Source organism: Podarcis melisellensis (assembly GCF_964234715.1).
Source record: "Podarcis melisellensis genome assembly, chromosome: 15".
Classification (NCBI taxonomy): Eukaryota; Metazoa; Chordata; class Lepidosauria; order Squamata; family Lacertidae; genus Podarcis; species Podarcis melisellensis.
Window position 1 is genome coordinate 10,899,796 of NC_138532.1, and position 12,311 is coordinate 10,912,106.

At 45.6% G+C, this 12,311-nt stretch overlaps 2 protein-coding genes across 3 annotated transcripts in view; one reads left to right on the forward strand and one right to left on the reverse strand.

Annotated features, from left to right (window-relative positions):
• The window catches only part of FEZ1 (fasciculation and elongation protein zeta 1), a 186,277-nt gene that overhangs the window by 59,327 nt on the left and 114,639 nt on the right, over positions 1 to 12,311 (forward strand). The gene's annotated exons all lie outside the window — the stretch shown is intronic.
• The window catches only part of RETSAT (retinol saturase), a 32,417-nt gene continuing 26,948 nt past the window's right edge, over positions 6,843 to 12,311 (reverse strand). The window contains exons 10-11 of one of the 2 annotated variants that reach the window (XM_081890961.1): positions 11,896 to 12,055; positions 6,843 to 9,177 (exon numbers count right to left, since the gene is read on the reverse strand). In XM_081890961.1, the coding sequence (XP_081747087.1) occupies positions 9,032 to 9,177; positions 11,896 to 12,055 (306 nt within the window). In that variant the 3' untranslated portion in view covers positions 6,843 to 9,031. The remainder of the gene's footprint in view (positions 9,178 to 11,895; positions 12,056 to 12,311) is intronic. The other variant, XM_081890962.1, reaches the window with a different exon arrangement.

Below are 12,311 nucleotides of genomic sequence, written 5' to 3' on the forward strand. Positions count from 1 at the left end.
TTGAGAGACCCAGCATGGGTAAGAACCTCACTCCTCAAATCTTTATAGAGAGCGCAAGCCAGAAGAACATGAGCCACTGACTCAATATTGCCATCTCCACATGGACATAACCGTTTTTCCAGTGGAATTTTTTGAAATCAACCATCCGAAGGCAGTATATTCAATCTTGCGAAAGTGAAAGCACATCTGTATTTTGGAATTGTTAAATTTTGCTTGAAGTTCGGAGTGTTTGAGGACCAGGACATTCACAGGGAATCCAAAATGCTTGTTTACAAAGCTATCGTATTACCAACCTTACTGTATGCTTGTGAAACATGGACCACTTATAAATGCTATCCTCAGCGCCTCAGAAGATTCCATCAGTGGTGCCTCTGAAAAATTTTATGCATCACTTGGGAAGGCAGGTGAACTAATGCCAGTGTACTGGAAGTAGCAAAGATTACCAGTGTAATCTTCAATGATTCTTCAAAGCGATTACTTCCAAAGCGACTACTCTATTCCGAACTATAAAATTGGAAAGCGTAATGCTGGTGGTCAGCTAAAAGAGGTTTAAAGACTCTCTCAAGGCAAATCTTTAAAAATGTAGTATAAACACTGATAACTGGGAAACACTGGCCTGGGAGTGCTTCAATTGGAGAACAGCCTTTACCAAAGGTGTCATGGACTTTGAAGATGTTTGAACTCAGGACGAAAGGGAGAAACGTGCTAAGAGGAAGGCATGCTTGGCAAACCCTCACCGTGATCAACTCCTGCCCAGAAACCTATGTCCCCACTGTGGAAGGATGCGTGGATCCAGAACTGGCCTCCACAGTCACTTATGGACTCACTGTTAAGACCCTGTTCATGGAAGCCAATCTTACTTGGCTACGTGTGGTCACCAAAGAAGGAGGAGGCAGGGTTGGAAGAAGGAAGGCCAGCGAGACAGAGGTTTATCAGGAGACAGGAACAAAAAAGGAAGGGGAGAGCAAGGGAGAGGCTGGAAAAGCTGGTCCAGAGAGGAGAGAAGTCAGCCTGGGGATTTAAGGAGGAGTAGGAGCAACAAGACGTGGACGGCTTGGGCAGCAGAATTCTGCATAGACATGAGATTGGACCAGACACACAACGGAGCACAAGGCAGAGGGCAGAGAAGGTGCTACAAGACTTTTGGGTCTCATTGCGCTACGCATTTAAAGCAGGTGTCATGCCACTTTTAGGGGCAGGTGCGACTTGCCAACCTGGGAAGGAAAACTCTGAGCAGGGATATTGGAAGAAGAGGCTAGGGCGTAAACCTTACACAAATCCTTAAAGGTAAAGGTAAAGGGACCCCTGACCATTAGGTCCAGTCGTGACCGATTCTGGGGTTGCGGCGCTCATCTCGCTTTATTGTCCGAGGGAGCCAGCGTACAGCTTCCAGGTCATGTGGCCAGCATGACTAAGCCACTTCTGGCGAACCAGAGCAGGGCACAGAAACACCGTTTACCTTGCCTCTGGAGTGGTACCTATTTATCTACTTGCACTTTGACATGCTTTCAAACTGCTAGGTGGGCAGGAGCAGGGACCGAACAACAGGAGCTCACCCTATCACGGGGATTCGAACTGCCGACCTTCTGATCGGCAAATCCTAGGCTCTGTGGTTCAACCCACAGCACCACCCGCGTCCCACATCCCAAATCCTTAGTGGTTCCTAAAATGGTTGGATGATGCCTTGCATGGCTCCTTCCGGCAACTCCTGCAGTGGATTCATTCATACAAACATTCATATATCACCTTCCAGTGCTTACACACCACTGCTAACAGCTAACAACAATTCACATAACTACAATGCGATATTTTAATATTATAAAATGCAATGTAAAAACAGAGACTATATCATGTAAACAGACAGCTGTGGTAGATAAAACAGGTGTCAGTTTTTATTTTATTTTAAGCAATTTAAAAAAAGTGTGTCTAAACAAAAACTGCTTGTTGCTTTTATTTTTTGCCATATGGCAAAAACACCATTTGTAGAAATGGTTTTGTTTTTAGAGCTTGCATTTTTTTGTTTTTTGTTTGTACTTCATCTCACTTTTGTCTTCAGCGGCTTCGTGCTGTGCTGTGGTTTATAAATACATAAAATAATCAAAATTCAATAAAGATTGGTTCAACAGAGTCTCATGGACCAAGGAGGTCTACTATTTAGTAAAGGGTAAAGGGACCCCTGACCATTAGGTCCAGTCGTGGCCGACTCTGGAGTTGCGGCGCTCATCTCACTTTATTGGCCAAGGGAGCCGGTGTACAGCTTCCGGGTCATGTGGCCAGCATGACTAAGCCACTTCTGGCGAACCAGAGCAGCACACGGAAATGCTGTTTACCTTCCTGCCAGAGTGGTACCTATTTATCTACTTGCACCTTGATGTGCTTTCGAACTGCTAGGTTGGCAGGAGCAGGGACCGAGCAACGAGAGCTCACTTCATTGCGAGGATTCGAACCGCCAACCTTCTGATCGGCAAGTCCTAGGCTCTGTGGTTTAACCCACGTCTTAAAAAAAAACCTTTGCCTTTCCTGCAAAGATCTCAATGCAACAAACGGAGTTCTCCACCTCCACTTTATCCTCTGAGGCAGACTGGCTGTGTTTGTGTGTGGGACTGGTTCAAGGTAAATCAGGGAGCTTTATGGCTGAGCTAAGATGTAGAACCCTCTCCAGCCCATATCTGATACTCTTAACTACCACACCACATACCAGGGTGTCTAGAAATCTCTGTAGGATGGATTAATTTTCTCTCTAACGCAGTGGTGCTCTAAGGACAGCACTTTGTGTCAGACATCCAGAGTTTGCACTCAACAAAATGTGGGGGGGCGACAGGACTGTAGTTATCACATTTTGCGAATATACGTTTACCACCTAAAGAGCTCTGGCCTCAAGACTGTTAAAGGTTCCAGACTTATATAGCTTGATTTATCACTGTTCTAGGGAACACAGAGCAGCTCCTGAACTTCCCCCACCTATTGCTTCTGAATCAGGCAGATGAAGCATGGCTATTGTTTTGCCCTCCACTCCAAGGCAGCTACTTACTGTATTTTTTTGTGTATAACATGCCCCTGTGTATTTGGGGGGGGACACACTCAAATTTAAGAAAATGGGGGCAGATGGCCCAGAGTTGTTGATACTTTTTTGGGGGGGGATTACCCAATGTTGTTCAGCTATTTTGGGGCAGGGAATGCAGAAAATCATTAACCCGAATGCAGGAAAGCGAACACCCAATTGCTGTTGCCGCAGCCAATCCACAGCAGCCATTGCTGCAGCAAACCATCAACTACCCAATTAACGCAGGAGCAGCCAATCCAAAGCAGCTCTTCATGCAGCCAACAATCACCCAACCAATCGCTGCTGAGAAGCTGCAGCTCGCGGCTGCAACCAATCACTAGTCGTGTCCCCCCCCCGTGCACTGCCCATGTATAAGATGAGCCCCATTTTTAAACATTATTTTTAAGCAGAAAAACCTCGTCTTTGTTATGTACTGAAGTTCTCACCCTGGGCCAGCAGGGGGATACTGTAGATAGTTTTCACTCAGGTCCACATATGCAAATAAGGAATTGAAAGTGACGTTCAGTGATTGGATAGTTACAGAAAGTTGTTACTGTTGCTTTGTAGTTGAGCTCTATATAAGCAGGTTGGCTGAACCCTTCAGCCCAGTTCTGTTCTGGCCTGTGAATAAACAAGAGCTGTTTGAAGAATTGCTGTGTTGTCTGATATGTTCACCCACAACTTAACAGTCTTATACATGGAAAAGTACGGTAATTCTCCCCCACACCACAGGAGAGCTCATGATCTTCTTACCCCCTAGTGTGTGCGCGCGATGTGAAAGATAAAATACCGTATTTTTCGCTCTATAAGACGCACCAGACCAAAAGACGCACCTCATTTTTGGAGGAGAAAAACAAGAAAAAAAATATTCTGAATTTCAGAAGCCAGAACAGCAAGAGGGATCGCTGCACAGTTAAAGCAGCAATCTCTCTTGCTGTTCTGGCTTCTGGGATAGCTGCGCAACCTGCATTTGCTCCATAAGATGCACATACATCTCCCCTTACTTTTTAGGAGGGAAAAAGTGAGTCTTATAGAGCAAAAAATACGGTAGGTGCTATCCTGCTTTGCAGGACTATGCTGTGCTCAGAGTAAAATTACCTGTGTGGAGTGCAAAGAGATTTAACTACCGGCAGCCAGCTTCAATCCTCAATCTGCACTCCAAATCTCCCCAGTTTTTTTTAGGCTGGGTACATCTTTCCACCAGGTTCCAGACTCTCATTCTACTCCATCTTCCCTTGCTTTTTTGGGGGGTAGGGTATGGTCTGAAGACACATGAAGCCACAACCTTGTTGCAGCTAAAGTAGGTCAGAGTGCCCTGATAGGTAGCTGCCTAGGAGCCACATGCAAATCACCTAAGCTACTGAAGGTAATGGGTCCTTTTATATGTCCAGCTGTCCTTTGCCAACAACAAGTTGTCGCTGTTTTTTGTGTTGAATATATGCTATATGGTAATTTATGGACCTAATAGGTAACTAAAGCCATTTGCACATAACAAAATATGTATTTCATCAAAGTAATTGTTGAACTGAAATACAGTTAAGAAGTAGTATATTAATAGTGAAATACAATTAAGAAGAAGTATATTAATAGTTCCGGCCCACCAAGCAGTTCAGCAGCACGTCAAGTGCAAGTAGATAAATAGGTACCGCTCCAGCGGGAAGGTAAACGGCGTTTCCGTGCCCTGCTCTGGTTCACCAGAAGCTGCTTAGTCATGCTGGCCACATGACCCGGAAGCGGTACGCCGGCTCATTCGGCCAATAAAGCAAGATGAGCGCCGCAACCCCAGAGTCGGCCACGACTGGACCTAATGGTCAGGGGTCCCTTTACCTTTACTATATTAATAGTAAAATAATTATTAAGCTCTAACTGTATGTAGGTTTTATTGTATTTGTTTTTTAATCTTATATTTTGGAAATGTACATCCAGTTTTTTCCCCTTTACATTTTTGGGGGGGCCCTGAGAGAGTGGGGCCCTAAGCTATAGCTTGTTTAGCTTATATGTAAATCTGGCACTGCTTGTGTTCCACGATGGAAGAAAAATGCATTTTTAAAAAGAAAAGAAAAGTAGTTCAAAACAATTGCAAGACTGAGACACAGAGCTGGTCCACATGTTATATATATTTTTCTATAGAAAATACATACTGTAAAACATGAAGTGTATTCTTCTACAAAACTAAGAGACAAAACATCCAACACGGTTTTTTGCCAGTGCATCTTGCCCAGTACTGTCCATCTCTGATTGAAAATGGCTTTCTCAAATAGCTGGTGATATGAAAGAACTCTCTCTTTCTGGAGATACCAGGTGGCAAACCTGTAATCTTCTGAAGGCAAAACACATTCCCTATCACTGATCTATGGTTCTGCCTTGTGAGTGATGGCCCCTCCCCACAAAAGGACAGCAAAGGGGGGAAAAGTACCGATCTAGTTTTCATAACTTTTATATGCCTGTTGTCTTTGTCCATGGAGTTTTCTTGGCAGGGATACTGGAGTGGCTTGCCGGTTCCTCCTCCAGGTGGATCACGTTTGGTCAAAACTCTCCACTATGACCTGTTCATCTTGGGTGCCCTGCTCGGCATAGTTCATAGCTTCTCTGAGTTATTCAAGCCCCTTCGCCACGGCAAGGCAGTGATCCATGGAAAAGACCCTGATGTTGGGAAAGATGGAGGGCACAAGGAGAAGGGGACGAGATGGCTGGATAGTATTCTCGAAGCTACCAGCATGAGTTTGACCAAACTGCAGGAGGCAGTGGAAGACAGAAGTGCCTGGCATGCTCTGGTCCATGGGGTCACGAAGAGTCGGACACGACTAAACAACAACAAGTTTTCATAAACCAATGAAACCATAAATCAAGGGGGGGGGGTACATTTCTATATAAATACATATATTGGGCACCATGTACATTTCCATAAAAGTCTGACATGCATATTCTCTACCTAAACTAACATACAAATTGCATTGACTTTGTCATTGACATCATCTGCCCCAGTTTCTCAAGTCATTTGCTCTTTATGATCAGCAACAGAATTCTTGGTTATGTGCAAGTTATTTTTACAGCCCTGAACAAAGATGATGGGCTTCATCCAGCTAAACAGATGTGCTAGTGGGAGGACTTTTGCTTGTGCAAAGGAACTTCCCTCTGCACCCTTAGCTCTAGCAAAAATGGCCAAAAGGAAAAGATGTTAAATGATAAAAATACAGAAATCGCAATACAATTTTCCCACTGGAAAGCGGCTGAGTCATAAGGGTCAGCAGCCAAGCAGACTTCACTGTCAGGTGACTGAGCTGGCAGTTTTGGGAAAAGGTGGAAATGTTTTCCAGTCAGGAAAATCAAAATTTAGTTCAATTACCAGTGGAATATTGTTTGCTGGAGGATGTTTCTTTCTTCGTGTTCGTCGATAACTAAATAAGGGTGTCTACTTGCATGAGAATTGATGCTTTTGAATTATGGTGCTGGAGGAGACTCTTGAGAGTCCCATGGACTGCAAGAAGATCAAACGTATCCATTCTGAAGGAAATCAGCCCTGAGTGCTCACTGAAAGGACGGAGCCTGAAGCTGAGGCTCCAAGACTTTGGCCACCTCATGAGAAGAGAAGACTCCCTGGAAAAGACCCTGATGTCGGGAAAGATGGAGGGCACAAGGAGAAGGGGACGACAGAGGACGAGATGGTGGGACAGTGTTATTGAAGCTACCAGCATGAGTTTGAGCAAACTGCGGGAGGCAGTGGAAGACAGGAGTGCCTGGCGTGCTTTGGTCCATGGGGTCATGAAGAGTCGGACAAGACTATTCAAATAAACAACAACAACAACTTGCATGAGATATGGTCAAAATTCCAGGGTGTAATTGGGCTTTTGTACTCATGTCATCCAGGGATGTGCTCATTATGCACACTTGCTTTTGTGGAAAATTCCCCATACAATGCCTGAGAGACAGAAGGGCATTTGGTGAGAACCACAACAAGGGCTTCCCTTGGTGGGAGGATGCTTGGCTTGAATTCTTACAGCTTTATCTGATTCCTTTGCTATAGTGCTGTACTCAATGCTCAGAGAAAAGCTAAAACAAACAGATAATTTTGCATATTCAGTGTTTCAGCTGAACCAAGCTTGCTGGCAACAGGCATGGGGCTAGCTGCTGTGGGAAACAGAATGCTGAAAAGCAGGACTCCCCTTGCGTTCTTAAGCAGAGGGAACACATACATGGTACTTTGGTTCTCAAACGCCTTGGTACTCAAAACAACTTGGAACCCAAAAATTGCAAACCCGGTTTGTGAACTTTTTTTGGAAGCCGAATGTGCTCCGTTTTGAGTGTTACACTTCCAATTTGAGTGCCACACTTCCGTTTTGAGTGTTATGCTTATGTCTGTCTGTTTATGCTATTTATTTTGAGTTTCTGTTTTTGCAACTCTCTTTTTTGTTTTTGTGACTGTGTGGAACCCAGTTCAGCTACTGAATTCATGTTGTGACTGCAGTACATTGTTTATTGCTTTCATTTTATGGATCAATGGTCTCATTATAGTAAAATTCATGTTAAATTGCTGTTTTAGGGGTTGTTTTTAAAAGGCTGGAACGGATTAAAACATTTTGCATTACTTTCTATGGGAAAGTGTGCCTTGGTTTTGGAACGCTTTGGTTTTGGAACGGACTTCCGGAACGGATTAAGTTTGAGAACCAAGGTACCACTGTATTTGGGTTTAAATGTTCACTTTTCTTGCACAACGCTCTATCCCAAAGCTTAAAAATTGGTGTTTTGTGAGCAGATGGCAACTGCAAGTGGAACAGAACATTTGTACCCACCCCAGTCTTTAAAAAATAACAAGCTGTTGGGGCAGGGAGAGAGGAAGGAGAGAGGAAACAAAATGCTGTGCTTCATCTCTGCCTGAACACTGCTCCTCATTTTCAGGCCCTTACATGTTTACACTGTGCACTGCCACAAGCCCTCTACCCCCTCATAGAAGCAAGTGCACTGAAACCACCCATTCTTCTTTGTTAAGCCTGTTTATTTGCTTCATACGTCCACGACATGAAAAGTGTGAACATGAACCAGATGGAACATGGAGTGAGTTGCATCTACTTCCACTTCCATGTGGCAGCTGGGGAAACGGCAGTTGTGAATGCGGATATTTCCGCAACTGTGGAAACCTCTGCAATTGGTTTACATTTCTATCACCCGTTTTGTATTAACCTTTTCTCTAGGCTTATTTCTCTACAATTGATCTAGCCTATATTGCTCCCATATATAGCATAGAATGCATCAGTACCATTTCGTACCCTGGTCTTTAGCACCATGGACATACGAAGATGACTTAAAAACAAGTCAGATGTTACTGGTGCAGCTGCTCTGATCAAGTGGCAGCAGCACCCCAGGGTCTTAAAAAAAAAATGCTTTTCCTGCTCCCTGAAATCCTTTAACTGAGGATGCCATTAACTGAACCTGGAACCTGCTGCATCTAAAACATGCTTTCTACCACTGTGTTACGGTACTTGATAGGGAAACCCTTCCTTGTAGAGAAAGGGCAATTCAGGTCTACATCACCTGGGACAACAAATTCTCAGTCAGTCACCCAAAATATAGGGAATGGTGCCTCTAGTACAGCCTTTCTCAACCTGTGGGTCCTCAGATGTTGTTGAACTACGAACCGCTGCTCTAGTAGCTTCAGCAATTCTCCTTGGCACTGAAGCTGCCAGTGCCACCCCAATTAGGTACCACGGTACCACTAAGATGCTTAAAACCAACCCGTGAGGGCTTGGAAGGTAGAGTCCTTATTTCTGCCACGACAAACCTATCAGAATGGCTTAATGGACCTACGTACTAAACTGCAACCTGTTCTACAGCGACACTCATGAACCAGAACTTTCTGCAATAATGAACCAAGGTATATGGCTAGTTTTGGTCCCTGCTGACATCCCCTGGAGGGGAAACGGAGAAACCAGGTAGCGGGTAGTCTACATAGCAGGAGGAGCAAATTTTCTTTCTGAGGTGGAGGTTGAAGGCTCAGTTTTTCTTCTTGGCACTGTTGGCTTTGATTTTTCCGTATAACCACATGATGTCGATGTAGAGATTACGCTTCAGGACAGCAGAAGCGCAGACAATGGCTCCGTGAAGAGCTCCTGGAAAGCCACCAACAAAGACATCCTGACCTGGCAGGGGGAAAGAAAAGACAAGGAGGAGTCATAGAATTGTAGAGTTGGAAGGGACCACGAGGGTGATCTAGTCCGACCCCCTGCAATGCAGGAATCTTTTGCCCAACGTGCCACAACCCTGAGATTAAGAGTCTCATGCTCTATGGACAGAGAGCACGGGCACACAGTCATACCTCAGGTTAAAATAGCTTCAAGTTAAGTATTTTTGGGTTGCGCTCCGCGGCGACCCGGATGTAACAGAGCGTGTTACTTCTGGGTTTCGCCACTCATGCATGCGCAGATGCTCAAGATGACATCACGTGCATGCGCGGAAGCGGCGAAACATGACACACACAGATGTGCAGTTGCGTGTTACGTTTACTTCAGGATGTGAACAGGGCTCTGGAACGGATCCCGTTCGTATCCAGAGGTACCACTGTAATTGCCTCTTAACAGTCTTTACTCTTGTCTATCTTTCTCCTCATCACCACCCCACTTGTCAATAGCCAGGAATGATGTTTGGGAGAGCACCTCCGTACTCCAAAGTGCTGCTGAGTTATATTATGCAGAAGGTCACTGGCAGAAACCCCTTAAGGCGCTTGTGTAGCCGGTAGGAAAAGCTAAGAAAGGGACACACAGAAAGATCAGGCATCTTTAAAAAGAAACCCAGACACCCCAAGACCTAGTTCATTCTATTTTTCTAATCGAGTTTAATGTTAGAACAAGATCTAACCCTTGGGAGTGGCTTCCTGCTATTCCAGGGACTAGGGCGAAATTGCCCCTCCAGACTGAAAGCGTTTTCGAACTTTACAAGAGGGGTTTTAAAAATTGTACTCATGGGGGGGGGGAGTAATCAATGCAGCACCGCATTAGATAAAGTTATAAAGCTGTAACTCTTGAGGTCCCCTGCAGTGTAAGTATGAGATACTGACGGTCTGAATCTAAGAAAACAAAATTGGCTTAACCTCTAAACTAGGTGACACAGGTGTCAATGGTACTAGCCTGTATCAATATCTTTCAGGATGCGAATGCAGCAAACCCGGAAGTATTTTTCTGGGTTTCGCCCTGTGTGCATGTGCAGAAGTGCTCTATGCGCTGCACGCATGCGCAGAAGCGGCACCTCTGGTTGTGAATTCCTTGGGATGCAGCCGGATCTCCAGAACGGATCCTGTTCGCAACCAGAGGTACCACTGTATAGGGATGGCATCACTACATCTACAATCGTAGAGGAAAGCCACTTGCTTTAAACTCACCAAAGTACTTTTGCTGTGAAGCAAGGAAAAAGCATACACTGTTTCTACAAAGAAGCAATGGCTTTGGGTACATTATAGATCAGGGGTGGGGGAATTGGATCAAGCCTGGTGGCTGCATTTATAGCTTTCCCACTCTATGAGGGCCACTTTGATAGGTGGGTCAGACACCAGGTACCAGGTGATTCACATTTAGAGAAATTAAGTTCAGCCCCTACTGAAAGCCCCTCTCTGCACCAGAGTTTGGATGAACTCCTGAGCAAAACAAATCCCACAGGCACTTTAAGGCTCCCAGTAGTTCCTTTGCAGTTGCATCTTTACTTGGTCCTTCCCTCATTCACATCATCTCATGTGTGGAGGAAGTGGGTGTGGCTTAGGGGAAACGGTCAACAGTATCTGCTTGGGTTAATTCCCATTCTTCCTTTCCCAGTTCATTCACTCATCTGCACCTCTAGGGCAAAAAGGCTGGAGGAAGTAAATGCCCCCAATGTAGTTTCTGTTCCTAAGCTCCAATTAGAGTAGACCTTCCTCCTCTCCTGGGAGCCAGACCACACATCAATGAAACACATGACACGTAATTGGGATTAAAATGGACACTACTTTTATTAATTTCAGATGTAGGAAAACCTTGGCTTAGGCACTGGGCGTGTATCCCTCTCAGCCCTCCGGTGGGGATCTGAGGCAAGACGGGGGAATATGGCGACACTGCAAAATGTGCGTTTACACAGCTGGCCCCCATTCCAAGTTGCTGATGGGAGTTCTGTGACCCACCACTGTATGTCCGTGGCCATAGACTCCCCTCACTATCCCCTTTAATGGGGACCCTGTTATCGCTGCCACAGGAGGGGTGTGTCACCACAGCACCCCATTTATTATTGGATGATGAACTAAAGGATTCTGCCCAAGGTCTAAAACCACCACCCAAGACCGCGAACTTGTGATCTCACCACCAAGGCTACCTACAACTGAAACCACAAAATCAGACGTCCGCCAACCAATCCTGAAGGCCCTGCTTCACAGCCCACAACCCACAAATGTTAATTCCCCAGCCGGCCAGGTATACTCTGTCAGGCCTGCCTAAGGAGCAGACTGGGGCAAAGTCTGTGCTCGCCCCCACACCGGCCCGCTGTGGATTGGCCGATTTAAAGCACCTAGGTTTGGTAGGAATCCAGAGGCCCCCGCGGCAAGCCCAGGGGTTGGAGCAACAGCCCAACTCTCAGTCATGGCTCCAAGATGGCGGGGCTGTGCGCTGGGCCACAAATGTCGCCCACTGTTGGTACCCGGTGAGCTGCAATTAATGAGCCTAGGTTAACCCTGCCCATCAATGGGTCTACTCTGAGTAGACAAGCCTTATTTTCCAAAGTCAAGACTAGTTCAGAAACATCATCTATTCTGTGCACTCGGGATGGGACAGGCTAAAGAAGTTAAATAAGCCTAACGGTGAAGGGTTCTGGCAGGCTGGAATTGGTAAGGAAGTAGCATTTACCTGTTAGGTAGAGGTTTGGGACAGGGGTCTGAGGACGTATTGTGGCCATGACTTCCACCTGGAGGCGGGAGATGCTGTGCTCTGCACCATACATCTCTCCTTGGACAGAAGCTATGTAGTGCTTATTGGTGAGAGGAGTTCCCGCAGAGACATACTCAATCTGTTCAGAGAAAGAGACAGATCAAATGGGCAGGGAGGTTCATTGTTATTTATTCAGTAGGATCAGGGGAAACCTTTAAAAGGGTTTAAGGATAGCACAGGGAAGACAGGGAGTATGCTCAGTGGGATCGCTGCCTGTCTGTTGGGAAGGGGCTAAGTGGAATAAAATAAAGAATATCATCAAAACCAGCATGGCTGGCTGGTGCTCTGAATGGGAACTTTCCACACTGCAACGTTTTGCTCCAAGTCCATCTTGA